Raw genomic sequence first — 27,690 nt, forward strand, 5'->3', positions numbered from 1 at the left:
TATGACGACACTATACTATGACGTACTTTACTATGACGACACTATACTATGACGTACTTTACTATGACGACACTATACTATGACGTACTTTACTATGACGACACTATGACATTACATACTATACTACACCATATATGGGTGCGACAATACACTTGAATAACACACGAGAATGCAATTATTTTTTTAACACTATATTTAAAGAAATCTTCAATGATGATATATAGGACTGGAAAAAATGCAATTCAGTGCAGGTGCATTTTGAAATGTTGCAATTAGTCAGAAATTAACTTTTTTTTCCTGCCTGTCACTGTGGTAGGAAAGTTTTTTGTCTGCCACTCAGAGATGTTATCGGACATTATACTATTCTATGACATCACATGATAATCAGCAACAGGTTGAGAAGTCATTGATGGTTCTTGTTTATCCATCACGTCTGTGATCGTAATTGTTAATAAGTAGATGGGATCAATAACCGTGACATCATCTTCCTGTGTGGACGTGAAATCACTGTTTGGCATTTTTACTTCAAAAATGTCTTCATTAACCGCTTAGCAAATAGTTACTAATTAATTTTCTATCGTTGCAGCTACATAAGCTAAACACCAGCCACAACCTCACATTCTGTTATCATTAAGGTCTATCTGATCAATGGAGCACTAATAAGTGATTTATTAACTATTAATAAAGATTAAGTTACACCTTAGGAACCCCTCATGATGATACTCGTGTTTGTTGATTCTCACCAGCAGAGGGCAGCAGCCGGACTCTCCTCCCCCACTCAGGTTGCTGGTTTCATTCTGCAGAGCGTCAGAGGAAACGCATCAGACGAGCTTTCAGTGAACTTTATTTTCACATAGGAAGAGACATTTCACACAGACAGACATATATAGAAAAAAACTCTTTATGTCACTGGTGATGTCACTGTGACAGGGAGGAGGGGGCGGGGTCATTTCAAGGCACTATTAATTATATGAACATAGAAACAGGTGAGAGCAGGTGAACAGGTGAGGAGGTCAGAGGTCGCCTGAGGACGACTGAGCTACACAAATCAATACTGTTATCAATAGTGTCATCAGAGTCAGTGAGAGGGTCGGCTGCTGTCAGGAAGCTACAGTGTGCTCGTCTAAACCAAAACTCATCATCATCATCATCATCGTTATCAGGAAGGTTCAGGAGTCTTAGAAGTCTGTGATCCATAATCAATAAGGTTTCATAAAAAGAGACAGCCGGAAGCAAAGTTAAATATAAACTCAGCAGAAGTTAACAGAAAAACAAAATCCAATAAAATCAGAGAAAAAAAGAAAGAAACAGATTTTAAATCAGCAGGAAACGGTTTCAGAAAACGTCACAGGACTTTAAAGACGCTGATTTCTGCAGGAGAGAAACGAAACCTCAACAGAAGTTTTGTAAACCTTTTAACAGGCGGTTTAATGTCGGAGGTCAAAGGTCAGCAGGAGCAGCAGACTGAATCCAAACGTCTGGATGTTACCTGCGTTCACACACCTGTTCACTTCAGAGAGCTGACGGCTACAGAGGGACTACAATTCAAATAAACTTTTAGTCTTTCGGTACTTGGGATAAACATCATGAATTAGACTATTGGATATTGAAATGACAAATTAATATTGTGAATTAACAATTTGAGTAGGAACCAATGAGCTTGGAGCCGAGAGCCACAGAAAGGAAGAGAGACAGTCCTGGGAGACGGACCGACAGGTCGGTGGATTAAGAATCATGTTCACAGGGTGGACGTTTGGATTCAGTCAGGATCAGAATCAGACCGTCAGTCAGTCGAGGTGATTGTTTCCTGCAGCACATGAAATCAACACTGACAGAGTGAAACACTTCTAACACTCCTCAACCACAAGAGGTGTGTGTGTTTATGTGAGCAGCCACGCATGCTGCAGACACTGCGCTGCTGTCGCTCTGCGGTCAGGCTGCAGATCCAACATGGTCAGCAGGAAGTCGCTGAACTGAGCCGCCTGATCGAGCGGCCACTCGTACTTCTCCAGCAGAACCTCGAACAGAGCCCACGGCTTCAGGCTGGAGATGTGACGCAGCTCACCTGAGACGGGAACAGGGACGGGAACAGGGAGGGGAGTCGTGAACAGGGAGGGGAGACGGAAACAGAGAAGTGAAAGGGGACCAGAGAGGGGAGACGGAAACAGAGAGGGGAGACGGAAACAGAGAGGGGAGACGGAAACAGGGAGGGGAGACGTTAACAGGGAGGGGAGACGTTAACAGGGAGGGGAGACGTTAACAGGGAGGGGAGACGTTAACAGGGAGGGGAGACGGAAACAGAGAGGGGAGACAGGGAGGGGAGACAGGGAGGGGAGACAGGGAGGGGAGACAGGGAGGGGAGACGGAAACAGAGAAGTGAAACGGGACCAGAGAAGTGAGACGGGACCAGAGAAGTGAGACGGGAACAGAGTTTCACAGATAAAAAGAAGCTTACGGACATTAAACCTGAAGGAGAGAAGTTGACTACGACTCCCAATTAAAGAGCTTGACATTCTGTTGTTTCTATAAAGTGTAACATTTAACTTCAGCACGCTAGACGCCTTAGCTTCTTTCTCCATAGCAGCAACAGCTGAGGCTCATGGGTAATGTAGTGTTTAGAAATAGACAAAGAGTCAGACAGACAGCCTGTCTCACCTTTCCTGTTGAAGTACTCTCTGGAGTACCTGCCAGACAAAGCGAAGGGCAGAGGAATCGGGCCGAGCAGCTCGATGATGTGAGCGATGTGATCTGAACACACACACACACAGTACAAATACACACTGAAGTACTCTGTAATACACCGCAGTCCTCTAGTACTATAATCCTGCAGTAGTGTGTGTAGTGTGATGTGAGTACCTTCGTCTCTGGTGTAATCTTCTCCTGAATGAGGTTCGAACAGGTAATCTCCCGTCGCCAACTCAAACGCCTGAAACACCAATCGATACGTCAATACACTGTCATGTGATCACACCTGCTGAGTGCGTGTGCGTGGTTGAGTGTGTACCATGCAGGCGGTGCTCCAGATGTCAGCAGGCGGTCCGTACTCTGCTCCAATCAGAACCTCCAGAGCTCGGTACTGTCTGGTCTGGATGTCCTCTGTGAAGTGTTTGTGCTGGACGAGAGACATGCACAGACACAGAGAGAGAGAGAGATAGGGGAGGCGTGTGATTGGTCGGAAGTTTGTACTGACAATACAAAGAGGAGGAGATGATGATGAAGGTGTCTCACCACCCAGCATGCATTTCCCAGATCCGCGATCTTCACTCTCAGCTTGTGGGCGTTCTGAGGATCCAGCGGACTGAGGACGAAGTCTGAAGCGCTGAACACTGAAACACACAAACAATAGCGGCGTTAACTCGGACTCAGAGACGCCTCAGAGAAAAGGTCGTGGTTCCATCCTGAGGCGTCGCTTAGCTGCTCCAGTAGAGCACCATGAAAATCCTAAAATCGACCAAACTAGAATTGAGTCTTATTATGGTGGCTGGAACAGAAACACACCTGCTGCAGGTGAAAACAGCTGTTTCTTTGTTGAGTTATGATATGAAATATTTGGGCTCAGACAAAAATTCAGCACCAGTTTTCAGTCGAGACCAAGCGGGAAGCTTCCGGCTACAAGTTGATTGACAAGTCACTACCACGGCGACCTGTCAATCAGGATAGAGCTGACTTGTAACCAGCTTATCAGGAGTCAGCTGTTCACTTTCTCTGGTGAGCACATTTAGTTTTAAGACTGTTGTTCTCTAGACAAACTTATCAGCCTGTTAAATAACAGTTAACGTGAGTAACAGATGCACCTCGCTAAGCAAGCTAGCTAGCTCCGCACATGGCCGTTAGCTCCACCATCTCGTCCAAATTTGGTCAGAGCCTTTTTTAGTATCCAGAGATAATACCGCTCACAGTAGCTGGTTGTCATAGCAACGCCACACACAACTGCCGAGACATAATTTTCAATGCGACACACACACAGCTGTCTCTTGATTTAAGTTAAAGCGTTTGAACCTTCCTCAGAATGTAAAGACAGATAAGCGGTATGAAAAGCTTCCAGCTGTGTTTTCCTCTGCCGTTGTTGCTGCAGCGGTCTGTGTGACGGCAGGAGCAGAGGGCGGGGGAAGCCCTTCAGTCAGGATTTAGAGCTCATCATAGCACAGAGACAGCACTGGTGAAAATTACTAACGACCTCCTAATTGCATCAGACAAAGGACTTGTCTCTGTACTGGTTTTATTAGATCTTAGTGCTGCATTTGATACCATTGACCATCAGATCCTATTGCAGAGACTGGAACATTTCATTGGCATTAAAGGAACCGCTCTAAGCTGGTTTAAGTCCTATTTATCAGATCGATTTCAGTTTGTACATGTTAACAATGAGTCCTCCATGCACGCCAAAGTTAATCATGGAGTTCCTCAAGGATCTGTCCTCGGACCAATCCTCTTCACTTTATATATGCTTCCTTTAGGCAATATTATCAGGAAATATTCCATAAGCTTTCATTGTTATGCAGATGATACTCAGTTATATCTATCGATCAAACCAGATGAAACTAATCAGTTAGCTAAACTTCAAATGTGCCTTCAGGATGTTAAAACCTGGATGACCTGTAATTTTCTAATGTTAAACTCAGATAAAACTGAAGTTATTGCTCTGGGGCCTAAGCACCTCCGTGACGCATTATCTAAAGATATAGTTTCCCTTGATGGCATCGCCCTGGCCTCCAGCACCACTGTGAGGAATCTTGGAGTTATCTTTGATCAGGACATGTCGTTTAAGTCTCACATTAAGCAAATTTCAAGGACCGCCTTTTTCCACCTACGTAATATTGCGAAAATCAGGAACATCCTGTCTAAAAATGATGCAGAAAAACTAGTCCATGCATTTGTTACTTCTAGGCTGGATTACTGCAATTCCTTATTATCAGGCTGCTCGAAAAAGTCTGTTAAGACTCTTCAGCTGATCCAGAATGCTGCAGCACGTGTTCTGACAGGAACCAGGAAAAGAGATCACATTTCTCCTGTTTTAGCTTCTTTGCATTGGCTTCCAGTAAAATCCAGAATAGAATTTAAAGTCATTCTTCTTACCTACAAAGCTCTTAATGGTCAGGCACCATCTTATCTTAAAGAGCTCATAGTACCTTACTACCCCACCAGAGCACTGCGCTCCCAGAATGCAGGGTTACTTGTGGTTCCTAGAGTCTCCAAAAGTAGACTAGGAGCCAGAGCATTCAGCTATCAAGCTCCTCTCCTGTGGAACCAGGTTCCAGTTTGGGTTCAGGAGGCAGACACCATCTCCACATTTAAGAGTAGGCTTAAGACTTTCCTCTTTGATAAAGCTTATAGTTAGGGCTGGCTCAGGTGAGTCCTGAACCATCCCTTAGTTATGCTGCTATAGGCCTAGACTGCCGGGGGATTTCCCATGATGCACTGAGCCCCTCTCTCCTCTACTTTCTCTCCCTCTGTATGCAACCTCATCCCATTATTGCATGTTACTAACTCAACTTCTCCCCTTTCTGGTAGTCTTGTGCTTTCTCGTCCCTCTCCTCTCTCCTCCTATCACTTCCTGCAGGTTTTCTGGCTCTGGAGCTGTGGAGTCTGGATCTGTGGTTGCGGGTCACCTGCTGCCCCCGTGTTCCTGCTCGACACCCTCTGCTGCAACGACTATTGTTGCTAGTCCTACTATTATTATTGTTATTATAATAATTAACACTACGACTGTTATTATTAACACTACTATAAATATCTGTACCATTTTTCACTTAGTCTATAGCAACATCACCTTTACTGTCCGTACCTCTGTGTGGATATATTGTGTAGGCTGCTTCCCTCCCCCTCCCCCTCCCCCTCTCCCCCTCCCCGGCCAGACAATTGCATTAGAATGTTGATTAAACCATTGTTTATCTCCTCTTTGTAATGTGAAGGAAACTGACACCTCTTTGTTTAGTGCCAGAAGGATCATTTTGTTTAACTTCTTCATAGACTACTAAGATTGGGTGTCGACCGTTTTGGAGACAACCTCTGTTGTGTTGTAGGACTAGTTGGTAGAGCAAAGACTGTGTATTCCTGTATATCAAAGGGGGTTCTACGTCTGGGGTCAGCGCTCTTTTGTTCGACCAAAAGCAACGTAGAACAGTAAGGTACACCCTTCTTAATTGGGTGACGAAGAAGTAACCAAACGACCAATGGCTATGGTCCTGAGCCATTTGGAGGAAAAAAAGGACCCGCCCACATACCTGGAGGATATTAACAACCTATTTTGATGATGATGATGATTTGGATAGAGATGTTCAAGCCAAATTACATTTATACGCTGATGATACAGTGGTTTACACCCAGGCTTCCACCATTTCAGCAGCAGTGCAGGAACTTCAGACTGCATTTCAGGCATTGCAAAATACATTATTGAGTCTAAAACTGGTTTTAAATACACAGAAAACAAAGTTTATGGTCTTCTCAAAAGCTCGAGCACAGCTACTTGACTGTGGCCTCTTGTCCTTAGATGGGAAATCAATTGAGAGAGTGTCTTCATACAAGTACTTGGGGATATGGATAGATGATAAGCTCTTCTTCAATGAACATATTACTGCTTTAGTAAAGAAACATAAAGTCAAGCTTGGCTTTTATTTCAGAAACAAATCTTGTTTTACTTTTAGTGCTAAGAAGAAACTTGTGGAAGCTACTTTTCTGTCTGTAACAGCACTGGTATATCTTTATTTATAAAGCTATACTTGGCAAACTTCCACTGTACCTCTGTAACCTCCTCTCTGTCTGCTCTGGTACCTATCAGCTACGCTCCTAAAAGTGGCTGCTTTTTAAGGAGCCACGAGTTGCAACCGAATTTGAACTGCTTTCTCTTATTCAGCACATTGGGGGTGGAATAATCTACAGAAAGAGCTGAAGTTAGAAACCCTTATGTCCATTAATGAATTTAAAACTACTGTAAAGAATGTTGTGATGGAGACATGTTCTTGTTGTTCTTGAGAGTCTCATTGTGTTTTTTAACATTTTGTACTTCTTTTATCATGAAAATGTAACTTGGTGTTTATTATGTATGCATTTGTTGTGATTTGGCAGCTACCTTGGCCAGGTCTCTCTTGGAAAAGAGATTCTGAATCTCAATGGGACTTCCTGGTTAAATAAAGGTTAAATAAAAAAAATAAACAACATAAAATTTAACCATATCTGTGTGTGTTTTCTTACCGTCTCGCCCGCTAGAGCATCCTGACTGAATAGAAAGTGCTGACTCAGACGTCGCTGACATCACAGAGCTGGAGAACCCTGATAGGCCAGAGGCGGGGCTGGAGAACCGCCCGGGGGCGTGGCCGTTACACCTGTCCTCCAACCAGGAGCAGGTGGACTCTGGGCTGGCTTTGCTGTTGGCTGTGGAGCAGGAATTGTTGTTGCCGTTGACGACCAGAGAACCTGAGAGTAAAAGAGAAGTACAAGTTTATTCAACCAATTACTACATTTAGAGAGTCTGTATAAGTTATATGTAGTAAAAGAATATTTAACTGCACATGCGGATTCGAATGACGTCAGAACTGATTCACCCATTATTTATAATAATAATTAAATAATAATTAATACATATGCAGAGGTTCAGTGTGTAACAGCGGGTAACAGCGGGTAACAGCGGGTAACAGCGGGTATCGGCTGGTATCGGCATGTAACAGCGGGTATCGGCTGGTATCGGCATGTAACAGCGGGTATCGGCTGGTATCGGCATGTAACAGCGGGTATCGGCTGGTATCGGCATGTAACAGCGGGTATCGGCTGGTATCGGCATGTAACAGCGGGTATCGACTGGTATCGGCATGTAACAGCGGGTATCGACTGGTATCGGCATGTAACAGCGGGTATCGACAGGTATCAGCATGTAACAGCGGGTATCGGCATGTATCGCCGTGTAAAAGTGTGTATCAGTGTGTACTCACAGTTACTGTCTGTGTCGTCAGGTTGTAACAACACACAGTCTTCCTCCTCCATCCTCTGAACACAAGGACAAAATGGAAACTTTTATTTTGGAGGGATCATTTTGTCACATCCTGTTGCACTCTGATTGGCTGCTGTAACACAGCTGCTCTTCAACAGTAGTAATAAGTACTAATATAAGTAATATTATAGCATTAATACAGTGAAAAGAGATGCACACGGACATTTAAAAACTATGACAAGGTAAATAAAATAAATCAAAAAAATAATAAAATGACATTTATTAACATAAAATCACAAATAGTTTGCTGTTTCATGAATAACCTTTAGCTCTTCCTCGCCGTCGCTGCCGTCACCTACAATTTAATGCAGAAGTGCAGCCGTCTGCTAACTAAAGGTTGACCCACACCTGAACAGCCAATCAGAATGCAGAGTTTTCAGCAGCCGTTGAGGTAACATCTTCCATCATAAATCCACGTAAACTTTCCTTTCTATCAGTACTACAGTTGTACTGCAGTACCTGTATATCCTCCAGTCTCTCCTCCAACAGTCTCTGTTGACGCTTCGCTTTCCTCTTCAGCTTCTTCTTCTTGTTCTTAGACAGCTTACCGACCTGGAGAGAGAGACGGCAGAACAAAGTGAAGTTTCTACACATCAGCTCTGTGACACTGTTGTTAAAGTGCTCTCACACACAAACACACTTGGTGTTACTGACACTACACACACTGATAGAGCTGACCACAAGCTCATCAAGTCCAGCCGCCATCTTTGTTATATTCATTTTGGATTCCAATAAAACAGTTTCGATTAGCGAGCTGTGATTGGATAAGGTGTGTACATTATACGACCCCCAGCCTCCAGAGAAACGAGCCTGCATCCGTGTCGGCGCTCAGTCGAGAGGCCGTCCTGCCCAGCAGGGAGTCGTCTTCAGAGTCAGACAAATCACATTGAGAACTGCGTTGATTGACTGGGGACATCCTCATTAGACGGGCTCCTTCGCACCAAAGCAGCGGCAACAAATTGCCGAAGGCGCAGTCAGCATTAAAGAGGGTCGACTGATACAAGGTTTTTTAAATAGCCGATTACAGAACAATACAAGGTCAGTCTGTGTGAAAATAAATTTCCATTATTCCTACAGAGTACAATCTATTATTCATGTTATCTCAGCAAGTAAACTACAGTTGGTAAGAAGTGACGTCATTAGGCTGCATTATTCTCTACAGCAGAGGTCAGTAATAGGCGGACCGCGGTCTGGACCCGGGCGCACAGCCGATCTATTATTGAGAAGTACTACCTCGTGACGGAGCGTTTCTATTTTAACCTGCGCAGCTTTTCTACCATTTACAGTAGGCGACTGTTTTAGCGGCACAGGAAACTCATGTGATGCTGCTCGGCCAATCAAATCTGTGCATTCCGATAAGCACTGGCAAAGGCGTTAACGGCCCTGAGCAGAGCTCACGTTTCTCACTGAACAAGAGGAAGTAGGGACGTGGTAGCTATATAAGAGGGAATGAAAGAGAAGAGGAGGCATTACAGCTGTTCATTTGTTAAGATGAACACACTTCAATCACTCAAAGCTTTTTATTTTATTTTTTCTGAAATTGAGCAACAAATAAAAATTATTTATTTTAAGATGCACATTTACAAAAAAAACATTTTTTAAATGCAGCCTATAGATTACTTAAATTTAGAATTTATTATTAGAGTAGTTATTATTTATTATCCCTTCAGTTTTATGTGAAAACTGACTTTGTTGAATTATATTGTTATATTGTCTCTACACAGTCTACGGATTTGACACTCATGTTGAGGCTACGCGTTATGGTCTAGGCTACTGAATGACAGCAAGTTGATCCGAACCTTTGCTTCGTGAAATTTTCTCTAACTGGACCTCTTTGAATTTTAATTGAATACCCCTGCTCTACAGTATAACATAAGGCTGTCGCGGTGAAGTCATTTCCCGCACGGCAACATGTTGGGGCTCATTCTTCATCAGTGAAGAAATCTGGCGTCAGTGGATCTCCCCTCGCTGCACAGCGAGCCGCTAACAGCAGCTTTACGGTCGGAGCAAAACAACACAAAACACGGCAACACTTCCAGCTTCAGAGTTTGAAGTCCACGGCGGCCCGTCCTTGAACCGTCACAGAGCTCGTTACGGCTGTGGAACTTTTTAACATGCTCTGAAGTGTAAAGTTTGAACATTGCGGTTGTTGTGGTGCTCGCCATCCTCCGCGGCGGGCTTGACCAATAGTCTTGCGGTTGTCGCGACAGCCCTGGTATAAGATCAGATCTGCTGTCAGTCAGGATGTGATGTGTTAACAGAAAGGACGATCTACAGCAGAACCCGATGTATCTTTCCATTTCACTCATTAATTAAAGTTCCATCTAAAACAACACGTTACCAGCTGAGACAACACGGAGATTAGATTGGACTCTGCAATAATGTATAATACATGACTTTTCTATGTTTTGATATCAGCATATCCTGCTCTCTAAATATCGGCATCAGTATTTGAAAACCCGTATCGGTCGACCTCTTCTTCCTATGAGAGATGTGTGTTGTTTTGTTGACACACTCTTGACAGTAACAGCAGAGTAAATACAGCAGGTGACAAATATCTGGAATCAAACCAGCGATGTTAACACTCGATAACCACTCGACCTCCAGGACGTCTCCCTTCCTGCTCAGAGCTTGGTCGTTTTTAGATTCAACAAGCGGGATTTTAACCAAACGGTTAGAGACACCTGAAACAAGTTGTCAATCTGAAATGGTAATAACCAATGAGAACACAGCAGGCATCACACCTGAACACTTACCTGTAGATCCCTGGGAGCCATGCTAACTAGAGAGAGAGACACACAGAGGCAGAGAGAGAGAGAGAGAGACACAGGAAGAAACATCAGAAACAGGAAATAAAGATAGAAGACAGTCAGACAGAACTGTGTGAAACAGGAGGAGGAGACGCCCGGGCCACGCCGCCTACCTGAGCAACGCGTGTGCGTCGCAGAACTTCTTACTTTACTAACTTCACCCACAAAGATTTGTCAACCTCCTAAAATATTTTGCTAATATAAAAACAGATCGGCAAATCAGATCGTTTACTTAATACTTAATACCACACTGTTACGAGTAAAAGTCCTGCATTGAAAATGTTACTTCAGTAGAAGTATGTGAGTATAAAAGCAGTAAAATGTCCCTGTGCCTGTTGCGGTACGATTATTACTCCTCATCACTAATATGAAGCCGGATGTTGCTGCTGTAGTTGTTGAGCTGGAGCTCATTCTGAACAGTTTAGTTAATGATTATTTTCATTCTGGATCAATCTGCTGATTAATTGCTCCATTAATTGATTGAGAGCCAAAAGTGATGCTTTGTTGTGTCCGACCAACAGTCCAAACCTCAACATAGGGCTGGACGATACGGCCAAAAACGTTATCACGATAAAAAGTTTCATATCTTTCGATATCAATAATTATCACGATAAATATCAATTCTTTATTTCTTTCAAGTTTAAAGGGCTGATTTTTGCTACTGAGTGAAAGTTGAAGAAACCTGATGGTTAATTGTGGTTTTAAACTTTTCTTTATGGTCAACACTTGATGCCAAACTCACTTCACAAATCTGAGGCAGAACATTCAAAACAATTATGATAAAATCTTTGTCAACAAATATGCACAATTAAAATGAAATAATAGCTTTTATCAGTCCTTTTTCCTCAACAAAATAAAAATCTTAATAAAAAAATGATGTCCTAATTTATGAATATGAATATATTTATTAAACGTCTGTTATATAGTTATTTTAAAAAATTATATTGCGCCAATTATTGTTATTGTTTTGTTGTCCAGCCCTGCCTCAACATTATAAAAAAACACAAATTATAATAATAATTTGTAATTATTAAAATAATTTGTGAAGCTGGAACAATAAAACGTTTTTACATGATAAATGCGTTCATTCATTTAATGTGTTCAGCTGTACTTGTATAAACTGTTGGTAGTTAAATTTATAACAAAACATCAAGTTCAATAAACTGTTCATTTGTATAAAAAGCTTTATTGTAAATTACTACTGAAGCTGTCAGATAAATCAAATTAATTTACAAATAATGAAAAAGCATTTGTGAAAAACCCTTGAATATTTACAACTTTGCGTCAGGTATTTGTGGATCCAGTTTGTATTTGTGGATCTCTGTTCTACGTTTGTGGAAGGGAAGCACTGAATATTCGGCCACCAAAATTAAGCGGCCAAAAATAGCAACAACAAAAAAAAGCCCTTTCAGTGTTCAGCCTAATGGGTCAAAAGACCGAAGAAATTTCACCAAACGATCACGTTGCCATCCGCTCCATCTGTGACTGACTTCTTAGAAAAGAAGCGCTTAGAGTGTTTCTGTCACTCGTCTGTGAGAAGGAGATTAAGCTAGCCGCACCTACATTTGGAGTGCACACGTATTCCAGCCTTTACGGTAAGTGAAGCGGCCCAGAGCGAGCTGACAGGCAGGTTAGAGACTTTATCCTGTCAGTTTGTCTCTTTACAAAGACAAGTGTTGTAGTATGAGAGTCCTGCCTGAAGAGAGGCTGGGAAGTCTTCATGTTACGCTGGACAAGAACCACATACAACATTATTTATCAAACTGGGTCGGACCGGATGAATTTAGCGCGAGGAGGAAACACATGCGACAACGTCCGGATATCAAAATAATGCGTCTACACAGGATGGAAAAAACACTAACTGGATTATATTCACAGAAAGTATAAAACATATTAAAAGTAAATGGACTCATGTAATTTACTTTACCGGACTTTACTGGATAGTCAAAAAGCTCATTTTGACTGTTTCATTTATCCAATTGTAAAAAAAAAGGCAAAATAAATGGAAAAAGTGTGAATGTACTTCTACAAATTTTTTTTATTATATTTTGCTTCGGCCAAGAATTTTCATTTCGGTGCATTCCCACTTTGCGGGTTTGCACTTCGAGTGTTTTGATTCAAACTTTCCGTCAGTCTGAACTTAAAGCTACTCATATCAGTCGGCGACTTTCAGATTTTCTGTTCAAAGTAAGAGCGTGCAGTCTCATCAGCCCTTTTTTAAATAATCAGAAATAAGTAACATGCATTCATTGTTTAATAATGTTAATGGGATGACGTTAAGTATTAGTGTGTGTTTATTTCTCTATGTATAGTCACAAATGCTTTTTATTTATTTGCAAAATATGTTTGTGAGTTTACAAATCTTTTTTGTATTTGTGGAAAGTGTTTTATATTTACAGATTACACATTTAGCTCATCAGACAGTATGCTCTTACTTGGAAACGTGGAAATGATGTCGTGTAAAATACAAACCCACAAACGTAGAACAGAGATCCACAAATACAAACTGGATTCCAGTGTCATAAATGTTCAAAAGATATTCACAAATGCTTTTCATGAATGTATTCATAAATATTTTATTTATTCTGGAAGTTGTTTGTGTATTTGCAGATCTGTTTTGTATTTGCAAACTATTTTTGTGAGCGTACAAACATTTCTTTGTATTTGTGGAAAAACTACACATTTGCGCACAGAGTGTTGATCTGTCCACACAAGTGATATTGAGACAAATGGATCTGCATACTGCAGACATGCGTCATCTAGAGATTCAGCCTACAGCTGCAACGATTAATTGATTAGTTGTCAAGTATTAAAATAATCGCCACCTAATTTGATAATTGATAGATCGTTTAAAGAAAGAAAAGTCAAAATTCTCTGATTACAGCTGTTTGAATGTGAATATTTTTCACATTTCTTAACTCCTCTATGACACTAAGACGTCATCCTGGGCTTTGGGACACACTGATCAACATTTTCTGACATTTTAGCTGGAATAGTTAGTGAAAATGATCTGTTGACGGTTAAACTGACATCATACGAGCAACATTAAACCTTCCAACCACACTGTGAATATCTGTAGAATAGACATTTACTTAGTTTTTACAATTGAGAGCGCGCTTTTTTCCCCTCTTTCCGTCCAATGAAATGAAACATGCTATTGATGATGATAATGTAGAAAGACCTGCTGTCTGTGTTAAAGACGCATGCGTGTTAATCACGCACAGGTACAGGTCGGCGCTGTGGCTCGGCGTTTGAAAGCAGACAGACAGATAGAAGACAGACAGACAGGAAGCTGAAACCACAGCTCCCAGTAACACTGCTGTCTGACTCCAGTGGACACACAAACTGTCAAACTGAAGTCAGAATTACTGAAGAATCCAGATTATCTCATGAGAAAAAAAACATTAGTCCCTCCACACAGCGTGAGAGCACAGATCTGACAGCTTGACTCAGGATCTCCTGGGTGTTTTGACTCTGACTCGATGTTGGAGGTTTCAGCTTGTTTTCACAAAAGTTTAAGTCAACACACTCGTTGTCTTGTCCTTCTGACCAATCACACGGCTTGCTCCTCACCTGATGACCCGGAAGGGGGCGGGGCTCCAGCTTTCTGCCAGATGGTTGCCTCAGCCGCCAGTCTCCTGATGTAAACCTCATCGACGTCCAATAAGATGTTCTCTGGTTTGATGTCAGTGTGGATGATCTTACACTTAGTGTGGAGGTAGTCCAGACCCTGCAGCACCTGTGAGCACACAGCCGAGTCACTGCCAAGGTCAGCCAGGTCACTGAGGACACCTCACTGTGTGTATACTAGTGTGTATGACAACGTTTGCGTGTTACCTGTCTGATGATGGTCTTGACACAGATCAGGGGAAGTCCCATGTAGTTTGACTTAATGATCCATTTTAACAGCTGATGACCCAAAACTTCCAGAACCATGCAGACATCTGAGAGAAGCTGAGGAAAGTACTGACTGACAGAGACAGACAGGTGGACAGACAGGTACTCAGTAAGGATACGGACTCCGTTGACTCCAGAGATCTTGAAGTCGTCGATCAGCTGGACGATGGTTTCTCTATAGGGGTCAGAGGGGTCACTGTCTCTCACCTGTATGGAAACAGACTGGTTACCTGCGTTACTCTGTAACACCTGGGACCTGTACTAGGAAGCCAGTTCAACATTCCCGCAGGATATCTGTGCATTATCTGGCTGCACTAACCACCGATCAGGAATGAACTCGCTAAGCCAACCCAGGGTCTCCCAATCAAACAGCCCGTTCTCACTCCCAAGTCATCGCATATGGTAAGTAAGTAACATTTATTTATATAGCACTTTTCACAGATAAAAATCACAAAGTGCTTCACAATAAAACAACAAAGTACCGTTCTAGCTAAACACCAGAAACACATTGACATATGGCAGACAACTTTAAAACCAACCCTAATGTTTGACTAACAGAGTCTTCAGCTGCTTTTTAAAAGAAACAACACAGTTTAAGGTGCGTAACGAAGTGGGGAGTGCATTCCACAACCTGGGTGCAGCGGCTTGGAAGTGGGTCTGGGGAACTACTAAACGCCTCTGAGGGGGGGGGGGGGGGGGGGGGGTTAGGGTTTGACGTTGTAACGCTCTAAAAGTAAGGACCAAGATTAAAAAGTTAAAAGATATTTAACAGAAAAGACCGAATAAGGAGGTTGGGGTGGATGGAGGGCCAGAAGCCGGACTTTCAACCAGTAGAACAATGTTTTTTCCCGTGCGCACCAAAATGTCAACATTAAATGTTTTTATTTAAGTTACATAGGTTAGGTAAGTAACATTACATATCTTACATAATTTAACAGACGTGCATAACAGTTTTTTAAACCAAAACCAGGATCTATTCCTAAACTTAACCAAGTGGTTTTGGTGCCTAAACCTAACCAAGTGGTTTTGGTGCCTAAACCTGACCAAGTGGTTTTGGTGCCTAAACCTGACCAAGTGGGTTTGATGTCTAAACCTAATCAAGTGGTTTTGGTATCTAAACCTGTCCAAGTGGTTTTGGTGCCTAAACCTGACCAAGTGGTTTTGGTGCCTAAACCTGACCAAGTGGTTTTGGTGCCTAAACCTGACCAAGTGGTTTTGGTATCTAAACCTGTCCAAGTGGTTTTGGTGCCTAAACCTAACCAAGTGGTTTTGGTGCCTAAACCTGACCAAGTGGGTTTGATGTCTAAACCTAATCAAGTGGTTTTGGTATCTAAACCTGTCCAAGTGGTTTTGGTGCCTAAACCTGTCCAAGTGGTTTTGGTGCCTAAACCTGACCAAGTGGTTTTGGTGCCTAAACCTGACCAAGTGGTTTTGGTGCCTAAACCTGACCAAGTGGTTTTGATGTCTAAACCTAACCAAGTGGTTTTGGTGCCTAAACCTAACCAAGTGGTTTTGGTGCCTAAACCTAACCAAGTGGTTTTGGTATCTAAACCTGACCAAGTGGTTTTGATGTCTAAACCTAACCAAGTGGTTTTGGTATCTAAACCTGACCAAGTGGTTTTGGTATCTAAACCTGACCAAGTGGTTTTGGTATCTAAACATGACCAAGTGGTTTTGGTATCTAAACCTGACCAAATTGTGATGTTTGACAACATCAAAAACATGGCGTTTCAAAATTGCAATGTTCCGTTTCGCTGACTTGACCACGGAGCCCTGAACTTCGAAAAACTGCGCTAAAGAGTACCCAGGGTGTTAAAAAGGGGTCTTGACCAAGTGTCCAATACGTGACGAGTTGAGAGTGAGAATATGTTGAATCCAACCATGACCGCATCCAGATAAAAGGGCCAGTGTTTGAAGCAGATGACCAATCGCAGACATGGACATGTCTACCGGCAGCAGAGCGGCATATTTTACAAACCAAGAGCCAACTGTAATATTAGACAGACAGGATGAAGGTCAACACAAAATCCAGGGAACTGTGTGGATGTGGAAGTTAACAGGCTGATAATATCACGGCCCATCATTAGGACACGAGCAGCTCTGACTATGACCCTAATTACATTTGTTGGTTCCATTAAATGAATTTGTTCTGAAGAGTGTTTGACCATGTAAGCCTGAGTCTTTCAGCTGCAGCTGCAGTGTGTCGGCGTTCCCACATTGAAAGCCTTGAATTCAATTCAATTCAATTTTATTTATATAGCGCCAAATCACAACAACAGTTATCTCACAGCGCTTTTCATAAAAGAGCAGGTCTAGACCGAACTCTGTGATGATATTTACAGAAGCCCAACAGTTCCCACCAAGAGCAGCACTAGGAGACAGAGGCAAGGAAAAACTTCCTTCCTTTGCACGCTAAATAAGTGGTCGTTCAACTCACTTTAAGAACTTCTCGTCGCTTCAAACATCAGATTCATTTATTTATCACACTCATCATCAACATTTGATCTAAATTAACTTCAATAAAGAACCCAAAAATCCATTCATGCCATTAAAAGAGCTCAAATAGTGATGAAAGACTTTTTACCGAAAGAATCTTAACCGAAAAACCAAATAACAAAAGGAGGGCGCTACATGACCAGCTTGTAATATAAGAAACAAATGCACCTGAAAGTATAATAAATGAATTCATATTAAATTTAACTTGAGCCCCAAAATATCTGCTCATAATATTCATCCTCACATAAGAAGAAAAATGAAGCCATTTATTTTAACAGCTGTGTGCATGAGACTCACACATCTGAGCAGCTTGATCTCATCCAGAGCCGTCTCGGTGTAATGCGGAGCGCTTTTCACCACCTTCAACGCCACAAAACGCTTCTTCCTAAACACAAACACAGATTCGGAGGATGTGACAGAACAGAAACAGAATCAGTGCTTTAAAACAAGGTGTGTGTGGAGGGGGGGCTTGTTTTACTATATTCATGGGGTGCAAAAAACAGGATTACAATATACTTGTAGTGTCCAACAGCTTCGTGAGGAGCAAAATGCTTGACCCACAAGTTTAAAGGGCTGTTTGAGGGTTAAGACTTGGTTTTAGGGATAGGCTTAAATCCCCGGACATACTTGCTTTTAACTTCGCGTACGCAAGATGGCTGCCACGCGTATCCTGCGTTCCTTTGGAGCTTAGGTTGTACACGTCTCCAGAAATTAACGCTATGCATCCACGAGATGCAGTTCAGCACATGAACGTGGGGTCAGTGTGTCGATCTGATCGGAAGGTCAGCAGCGACCTCCTGCTCCACACACCAGCCAGGTGGTGGCGGCATGCAGTCGGTTTGCCAACCGCCATTAAACGCAAAACAAGAATAAGAAGTACAGCAGCAGACTTAAAAAAAAGGTGATTTATGGCGGTTTACAGTGAAATTCCTGGAGCTGGTTCGCAATTACCAAGATCGTTATGATGTCTCAATAAAATCACAACCTGCTCGAGTGTCGCTGTGTTTGGTTTGTTTACAATGTGCAAATTGGGAGGTTATCAAGGAAGATGATCCGACCCTGATCTGCCCCCTAGTGGATTCATGTTTAATCCTCCAGGTACACGTAAAGTATGCAGGCAAGTACGTGAACAAAGCCGTTTGCATCGCCGACACCGGTCTACGCCTACGCCTTGATAAAAAGCGAGTATGTCGTGGGCTTAAAGGTTAGGCATGTAGTTCTGGCGGTTAAGGTTAGGGTTAGGGGCTAGGGATGTCCCAACGTGTAGGATGTGTCTTACTGCAGGTCCCAGCAGAGCCAGACTGTAGAAAAATGTCCCCAGCCCAGTTTTCGGACCACATGGTACCTCCCGTTAAACAGATCACCGATCATCACTGGGTAGTAACCACCTGGAACACAAACAGAACCAACTGAACAGGGACAGAACACAGCAGGGACCGACAGACACTGTGGACATCAATATGAAAACCCAGGTACGGGTATGCGGACCAGGAGCTGAGAACGTCTGCAAGAGGGTCGCCTCTATGAGACTGAGGGTGTTTGTTGTTGGTTCATCAGGTCTGGGACTGTATGTCTTAGTCTTGCACCTGTCCACAAGGTCTTTAACTCCCTCCAGAGGAATTTGTCTTGGATCCCGGGCAAAGTGGGGTACAAGAGCGTCGTGTTGTGCTACTGCCTGTTATAGACCTGGCTGCTGGACACAAAGAAGAAGTCGTCCTATTCCTATATATCGTCCTATATATTGAAAGGTTCTTTCAGGCTGATGAGAGGGGACGACTGATTGTAAAACTTTAAATTTAGATTCTGCATGTGATCAGCATCCTCCTGGACTCCTCCCTTTGCAGGGCAGGACCCCGGTGCTGACACAGCACACATTAGAGGGTTTATATACCCCATCAGACCCTGGCGAAGCATCGGGTTCCTCCACGAGTAGCTGGAGGACGGGGCTTAGGAAAAGGATGGATGTGTTACCTTATTGAGCCTTCTGCCACTGCGAGTCAGACCCAGATAAATAATGGATTAAATTCACTCAATCACTCAAGGTTATCAGTCAAAACAATCTATTTTGGGACCACAGAGTTTCATCATCAGTGTCAATCATCCAGTCTGGAACCCCGTCAACACTCACCTTTGCAGTAATCTGACGGGTCTTCCTGCTCTTCATCGTCAGAGCCCAGCAGCTGTGCAGGGGGTGGGGTTAATGCCGGAGGGGGAGGGCTCAAATTGGGAGGGGGTGTGGTCAGTTGAGGGGTGGCTGATGACATCATGGGAAGCAAACCAATGGGGGGATCCAGAGAGTCAAGGGAGCAGGGGAAGGAGGCGGAAGAGGACGCGCCAGGGGAGTAGAGGTGGGAGGAGACGCTGGAGGTGAAGGTCACCGCGGTCAGCGGGAACGGGTCAGGGTGGGAGGGGCTTACTGGAGGAGTGGGAGGAGCTCTGGCAGGATGCTGGGCAGAAAGTAATTCCGATGCATTGTGGGTAATATCGTGCGGTAAGGTTGGAGGTGATTTAAAGGGAGCCGTTTGCTCGTCAGAAAGACTCTGAGTGACATTTTGGAGAGTTCTGTGAGGCAATCTGGAGGAATCCTGGGTAATATTTTGGTTAACAGCTGGCGGTGATGGGCTGGGGCTGTGGGTGGGATTTTGAGATGTGGTGGGAGGTGACTGGCTGAAAATCTGAGGAATCACTGGCGCTGTCAGGGGGGTGTTCACGGGGAGCAGCAGGGCTGACTGGAGGGTACTTTCAGGAGGCACAAGGGGAGCTCCTGGGGTATCTACTGTATCTATAAGGGCTGGTGTGGTCTTTAGGGTGTGCTGTGGAGGTGGCGAGGGGGGCCGGGGGACACTCTGGGGGGGCAACAGGGTGCTTTCTGTGGGCAACGTAGTGGTGAGTGGGGCGTTTTGTAGGGGTGTTGGGGTGGATTCTTGGACATCTTCGGTACACGTTTGCGTATTTCCTGGCGATGTGGTGGTTTCTAGAGTATTTCGGGAGGGCAGCCTGGTCGTTTGGGGGCAACTCTGCGACAATGTCGGAGGGAGGCTGCTGTTGGCATTTAGAGTCTGAAGGTCACAGAGATCATCAGGCCTGAAACACAGGAAAATAAGGTATTACACCAGGGCTCCACTGGAAGTCTCATTTTGTAAATCTCTGAAACAATCTGATATTTTTTGGAGAATTTGTGCGTATACCCCTATACGCTCACTATGAACTTCTGGTCAAAAACACAAAGACACCAAAGGTGCATCCAAGCTTGAAGCTTTCGGTCCGAGATGCGATTCTAATGCAGAACTCCTGTAAACCTGCATTCTATTGAACGGCCAGCAGGGGGCGACTCCTCTGTTTGCAAGAAGAAGTCCGGCTCCATTAGAAATAATGTTAAAATGTTTCTACTTGTCAGCTGATTTATTCCCTCAGTAAACACTTTCCTGATGAGTTTCTGGTCTCAGTCGCTAGTTTCAAGTCTTCTTCAACACAGCATGATGTTCATTTAGTAAATTATGGTCCCATTTAGAGGAACAGAGACCAGGAAGCAGGGGAGGCTTTAGGGCGGGGCTACAAGCTGACTGACGACCTGTCAATCAGGATAGAGGCGACTCGTATCTGCTGCTCTGTGTAAATTTAACCAGCGCCGCTGAAAAAGCTCATCAGGAGTCGGCTGCTCATTTTTCAGGAAGTACGTTTTGTTTTAAGCCTGTTTGTCGCTAGCTAAAATTAGCATCCCTGTCAAAATGACAGTTAACGTGAATTACAGATGCACCTCGCTAACCAAGCTAGCTAGCTCCGCACACGGCCGTTAGCTCCACCGTCTCGTCCAAATATGGTCACGTCAAGTGCCGCTGGTTGCTAAAAATCAACATGGCGGCGCCCTCCCGGCCAAACTCGAGGCTTGAAAACAGGTGACGTCACGATGACTACGCCCGCTTCTTATATGCCGTCTATTGGTGCATCTGAAGTCTCTTATTTTTTATTTCCTCCTCTGTATGTTGTGCACCAAGGTGCGATGAAACTCGAGACCAACCTTTACGGAAGTCTTTTACTGGCAGACACGCCCCTGATTGATGTGTTGCAGCTGACCTCATACATCACGCAGTGTTTCCCATACATTGATTTATATCAAGGCTGGACGCCTCATTTTGATTTATTATGGTTTAAAGTCGTATTTCATTGTGTTCATCGCTCAGCACCTCCTCTCGTTCACTCCCTCTTTCTCTCACGAGGACAATGACTACGGACCCGTCTGTGAACAGCCCCTCATTTTGTGCACAATCTCAATCAAAACCTGATCATGCAGCGGAGGAACGATTATTGCCGGCTTTTCCGTGCAGAGAAGATTCCTGAATCAATCCGGAGTTTAATGGTTAGTGGAAAGGTTGGATTAAGTGAGAGAGAATTAATAACTTCTTATTCTGCCTGACTGACGGCAGATAACCGCATCACACATGCATGAAATGAAACTCCAGCAGCGACCTCAGTGTGACCAGCAGATAATATTTAAGAGTGACATCATTTTAAAATAAGAGAATGATCATCTGTCTCTCAGTCTCAGGATTTAAAATGAATCGAATGGACTAATTATTATCAGGCAGCAGCACCATGTTTATTTTCTACATTTTATATTTTCTACAATTTCTTATTTATGTTAATGTTAAGAATCTATAGAAAAGATTCTACGCAATAAATATTGTTTGTTTCTACCTCGTCCTGTTCTGCAGAGGTTTCTTATTCTGAGAACGACAGACGCTGTCATGTGTGACGGGTCAGGTGGGAGTCAGGCAGGTGCTAATAGGATTTTTAAGATGATTTTGGTTAACTAGCTAAATTGAACCGTTCCTCAGCCTTTCTGCAAATCCTTCAAGAGATTACGGGGCTGCTGCAGATCCAGAGCGTCCACCTGATCACTTCACCACCTAAAAAATCCTTTTTTTTTTTAAACGCTTGTTTTCATAAAAGCCCTTCTGGGGATGTTATTAAAGTAGCATCTGTTATAAGCACTATGCTAGTTGTTTGGCTATGTGTATAATGTATCTGTCCCCGTCAAGTAAACCATTAATAAAGAGAAAAAATGTGATTCTGACCACGTAGACATAGTCAGGTGTGTTTCTGCATGAAACGGACAACACATGGATCATGTATCTGCAACACACACACACAGCTGCTTTCCATGACATCTCTGAGTCATGGACATTGTTGAGGTTCGCATGAGCTGCACTGAAATAGCCTGAAGAGAGTGTGTGCGTTACAGCGTGTGTGTGTGTGTGTGTGTGTGTGTGTGTGTTTGTGTGTGCGTTACAGCGTGTGTGTGTGTGTGTGTGTGTGTGTGTTTGTGTGTGCGTTACAGCGTGTGTGTGTGTGCGTTACAGCGTGTGTGTGTGTGTGTGTGTGTGCGTTACAGCGTGTGTGTGTGTGTGTGTTTGTGTGTGCGTTACAGCGTGTGTGTGTGTGTGTTTGTGTGTGCGTTACAGCGTGTGTGTGTGTGTGTGTGTGTGTGTGTTTGTGTGTGTGTGTGTTTGTGTGTGCGTTACAGCGTGTGTGTGTGTGTGTGTGTGTGTGTGTTTGTGTGTGCGTTACAGCGTGTGTGTGTGTGTGTGTTTGTGTGTGCGTGTGTTTGTGTGTGGTGGGATCATGATTCAGTCTCTGGATCTATTATTGGAGCGGAGTCTCTCCGGGCCAAGCACCAAACCTGTTTCTGTCAGCAGGACACCAGCTAGCTTAGCACAACGCATGGGAGGAGCGGGAAACTGTTAGCCTAGCTGCTTGATTTACACGTTTCTTCTTCTTCTGTCTTTTGTATCTCCGTTACAGCGCAGGTGTGCGTCAGATCATTTTCTTCATCAAAGACAACGTGCAGAACTTCCTTTTGGAAATCTGCAGCTTTAAGTTGTTGTCACGGAGCGGTCGCCGTATAAAACAGTAAACATCAGTCTGATTAAATGATCGGTGTCACAGGTTTTGATGCCCTCAGTTAGGTTTGGTAGGAACAACGCTTCACTCTATGTCATGGAAACATCCGGAGCGTGCGGCTGAATTTCGCCGACTTGATAGTCAAACGTGGGCTGCAGGCGACTTATAAAAACACTGCTGTCAAGTGGGACACGTTCCACCTCCCGCAGAGTGCATGAGTTTAGACAAAGTCCTGACAGGCAAGTCATGCCACTCAGCCGCCATCTTGGCAACGCCACCGCAGCTATTTCACACTAACAAGACCAGGCTCCCGTCTAAATGAACGGGCAGAGTCAGAACTGCAGTTTCACTGGTCACCGGGCAGAGATGGGGACTCGAGTTTGAGACTCAGACTCAAGTCCGACTTAAGTCGCACGCACAGTGACTTCAGACTCGCTTTGAGACTCGTCCTCAAAAGACTTCGGACTTGACTCGGACTCGAGGTGCGAGACTCGTGAACAATGTTTGTTTTTAGGAAACGTCTGATGAGCGCGCCGTTATTCCCTCCCTGCGTTACCTATAACCTGCCGACGTAACACGTAGCATCAGCTGCGATTCATCATAAACTTTGGCTTTAAAACTTCATACAACAAGAACCAAACAAACATTTTTTTTACAATCATGATGCCGTGCTCAACGTCGTGATGTCTGTCAGACGTGGACGATGGCATCGACTATCGGCCCAACGCTAGTTGATCATGTAACGTTACACTGGGTTTAAGAGTCTGGGGGGTGTTGACTTACAGAAGTTAATAAGCGGTCATTAGTTGCATTGCACATTACATTAAGTGAAAAACAGGTTACAGTTACAGAATTCCTTATAGCCATGCAGTTTTATAAGCAGCCTGGATTGAACGCAGCAGTGATAAAACATTCATTATAACCACGTGAGACTCGAGACTCGACTTGGACTCTAGCTCAGAGACACTCGACTTGGACTCTAGCTCAGAGACACTCGACTTGGACTCTAGCTCAGAGACTCGAGACTTGGACTCTAGCTCAGAGACTCGAGACTTGGACTCTAGCTCAGAGACTCGAGACTTGGACTCTAGCTCAGAGACTCGAGACTTGGACTCTAGCTCAGAGACTCGAGACTTGGACTCTAGCTCAGAGACTCGAGACTTGGACTCAAGCTCAGAGACTCGAGACTTGGACTGTAGCTCAGAGACGAGACTTGGACTCTAGCTCAGAGACTCGAGACTTGGACTGTAGCTCAGAGACTCGAGACTTGGACTGTAGCTCAGAGACTCGAGACTTGGACTCTAGCTCAGAGACTCGAGACTTGGACTCTAGCTCAGAGACTCGAGACTTGGACTCTAGCTCAGAGACTCGAGACTTGGACTGTAGCTCAGAGACGAGATTTGGACTCTAGCTCAGAGACTCGAGACTTGGACTCTAGCTCAGAGACTCGAGACTTGGACTGTAGCTCAGAGACGAGACTTGGACTCTAGCTCAGAGACTTGACTTGGACTCTAGCTCAGAGACTCCTACGAGGTTTTAATATCATGTGACATGGTGACGTTCTGCAGCACTGGCGAAAAATTTCTAACCAGCATGCATCATGTTAAGTCAGCGCTGCTAAACACGACATGAAACGCACCTATTGTCTGCTTCTAAAAATAAACAAAACACTAAGACGCTGGCCACAACTTTCCCAGTTTGGGTCCAGCTGGATATCTTTGCTCCACCCAAGCAGGAACCTCCAGGTCTGAAAAGTGAAGCCTTAAACCTGCGTCCTCTCCAGCAGCCAGCAGGGGGCGACTCCACCGGCTGCAGAAAGAAGTGAGATTGTACAGAAGTCGTTACCACGGCGACCTGTCAATCAGGATAGAGGCGACTCGTATCCGCTGCTCTGTGAACATTTAACCAGCGCCGATGAAAAAGCTCATCAGTAGTCGGCTGCTCATTTTCCAGGAAGTACGTTTTGTTCTAAGCCTGTTTGTCGCTAGCTAAAATTAGCATCCCAGCTAATATCACAGTTAATGTGAATTACAGATGCACCTTGCTAACCAAGCTAGCTAGCTCATCCAAATATGGTCACACCTGGTTCCAAAAAAAACCAAGATGGTGACGGCCAAAATGCCAATGACTTCAAAACGGTAGTCCACAAACCAGCGGGGGACGTCACGCTGGCCACGCCCACTTCTTTTGTACAGGTTGAGGTTAAATCTCTAGTTCCTGCAATAAATGCTTCCGATGTCCTGAAAAAAACTGAATGTTTGTTTCTTGATGTTATCAACCAAAAGAATACATGCAGATGAAGATCAGAACCCAGGATGGCTCAACTGAGGAGGGCAAATCCACTATGAGATCAGGACTTTAGTGATGCTGCGTAATAGTTCCAACACTAACTGCTGCTTACATCTCTGTTTGTACACAAAGAGCCAGCTGTTCTGACAGATTTACCATCACCACATTAAAAACACGTTACACTGCACAAATTAGTTCTTACAACCCTACCGAACAGCTGGAACAGGACTACAGACCCAAATACAGTGTTGGGTATCAAGAACCGTGGACTCGTTAAGACCCGTGCGTTTGGATCCTGCTCCTCGGTTCATAATTTCCTGCATGTCTCAGCTCCTGACTGAACTGCAGTGAGCATTTTACAGCATCAAGAGTCTCTGATCTGCCAGCAGCTTGAACTGTGTTCAACGTGTCGCGCTCTCCCAGATCCAGCTGACGCTAACAGCAGCAACGGCTCAGGTCCAAAACACAGGTGAGCCGACGTTCACCTGTTATACTGAAGGGAAACTGACGATGGCTACAGGTGAGACCCAGAGACGCCGCTCTAGGACAGAGACTCCTCTCACTTTAGAGACAGGAAGGAGAGGAGGAAGGTCACCGAGCGCTGACAAGATCCGAAGTGAAGGAACCAGAACCGAGAGTCCAGAAGAAGAAAGTCAGACAGGAAGTCAAACAGAGAAAGTGACTCGTGGAATGAAACTCAGCCCACACACACACACACACACACACAGCTAAATGTAGCCTATGAGTTTATGAGGGTCATCAGGGTCTGGTCTAAAGCGCCTGCTGGTTTACTTACCGGTTCTCGTCTGTTCGGACTCTCCTGTGTTTCTTGCCTCGCCGCCGGTGTTTCTTACCGGTGGCGGCCGTGTTTCCGGTTGCTGCACCAATAGCTGCTGAGGAGAAGGAACAACAACAGAGTCAAAAACACATGCGATCACACACTCAGCACTTTCTGTGATTTAACACATCTCCAGCTCATTTACACAACCACACACCAAACTTCATTTAGAAATTTAGTGATTTGTTCCTTATTAGCAAGCACAGGACTCCAGGAACATGACCAGCAGTCCCTTTACAGAAGGATGAGGCACCAGTTTTCACTTTGGCATTCATACTGTGCACCAACTGCATCAATCATTCTGAGATTTGACAGATAACAGGTTCAACACAACATGAATGACCTAGATACAAATCACATCAAAACATCACTTATACAAGCACCATTCATAAAACTCCAAATTCAGCCCCTCTCCTCCATATTGGGACAATTCAAACATTAATTGTCACACTGGAGAATTATTGAAATGATCGTTTAATTCAGCATACAAAGCACAGACTCGTTTATGAACAAGAATCTTATTAACGTTTCTGATGTGGTTAACCTGAAACTACACCATGGAGCGTGGCAGCGACCAGCAGGAACCAGTTATGAAAGTTCACCTTTAAGTTAACCAAATACCAACTGGACGATCACCTTTGTGCCGAATTTTCCAGCAGACATTTGTTTCGGGGAGAGGGGGAAAGGTCCGATTCTAGCAGGTACAAATCATCTGCTGGGAAGCCAATCACTTCTAAATGCCAGATTTTTTGAATGGAGTCTGGCTGAGACGGAAAGCCGAATCTGTGTGTTGTTGTCAGCAGCAGCAGCAGTCACAGGCTGGTACCGTTAGCTTAGCATGTTCTGTGGAGTTCATACTGCACCGACAGCACTCACAGCTGAACCGGAACAAAGACCAGGATCAGGAGTACTTTACCTATCAGCATCCTGGCTCCCGGTCCTCAAACAGAACCGGGTCAGAGCGGTCTGTCCCGGGTGGGCTGACGGTGCTAGCTTGTTAGCCTCCGTTAGCCGGCTGAACGAACCCAGGAGACGGTCCGACTGGAGGTGGTTCAGCCCCGTTAGCTCCCGGTCCAGATCAGCGGCTCTCCCTGCGCTCCGGCCCGGTCGGTACCGGATCGGTATCTGCACAGTACCGGGTCCACTCGGTTATTCTGGGTGTGTTTTCTGTTCTGCTTCGGTCCTACCGTTCATGGTCTCAACAGCTGCTGACAGTCTGACACCGGACACCGGGCTCTGCGCATGCGCAGTGACCGATAACGGCAAGATGACCTAAACTGGGAGCAGTGGCGGATCTTAATATTTTAAAGGGGGGGACTTTGGGGGTCCCGGCACGAAAAGACTGAATAGGCAGGTAAATGACGGGTAAACTCACCGTGTGGTCCAGCTCATGGATGGATAATAATACTACTAATAATAAACTGGATTTACTTTATTTGCCCCCGGAGGGCTGTTGGTTCTGCATAATACGTAAA

The 27,690-nt window shown here is 44.3% G+C and overlaps 1 protein-coding gene across 3 annotated transcripts; it reads right to left on the reverse strand.

Annotated features, from left to right (window-relative positions):
• srpk3 (SRSF protein kinase 3) lies at window positions 1-27,475 on the reverse strand. Of its 3 annotated transcripts, none has more exons than XM_038722645.1 (17): window positions 27,132-27,475; window positions 26,174-26,270; window positions 19,316-20,271; window positions 18,467-18,575; window positions 17,485-17,572; window positions 14,811-14,898; window positions 14,632-14,738; window positions 14,368-14,533; window positions 10,741-10,766; window positions 8,444-8,536; window positions 7,926-7,980; window positions 7,192-7,413; window positions 3,229-3,326; window positions 3,005-3,112; window positions 2,857-2,926; window positions 2,656-2,748; window positions 1-797 (listed from the first exon to the last, which is right to left on the reverse strand). In XM_038722645.1, the coding sequence occupies exons 1-17, from the start codon at window positions 27,139-27,141 to the stop codon at window positions 793-795; spliced, it is 2,391 nt and encodes a 796-aa protein (XP_038578573.1). In that variant the 5' UTR covers window positions 27,142-27,475; the 3' UTR covers window positions 1-792. The 3 variants fall into 3 exon arrangements, with proteins under 3 accessions (XP_038578573.1, XP_038578572.1, XP_038578571.1); XM_038722644.1 differs by lacking the exon at window positions 1-797 and adding an exon at window positions 828-2,065 and having other exon boundaries at window positions 26,174-26,267; window positions 27,132-27,474; XM_038722643.1 differs by lacking the exon at window positions 1-797 and adding an exon at window positions 828-2,065 and having other exon boundaries at window positions 27,132-27,474.
• Window positions 27,476-27,690: the final 215 nt, after the last annotated feature.

This window comes from Micropterus salmoides, unplaced genomic scaffold, assembly GCF_014851395.1.
Source record: "Micropterus salmoides isolate LMB-PRFRI ecotype aquatic unplaced genomic scaffold, ASM1485139v1 Ms_hic_scaffold_16, whole genome shotgun sequence".
Taxonomy (NCBI): Eukaryota; Metazoa; Chordata; class Actinopteri; order Centrarchiformes; family Centrarchidae; genus Micropterus; species Micropterus salmoides.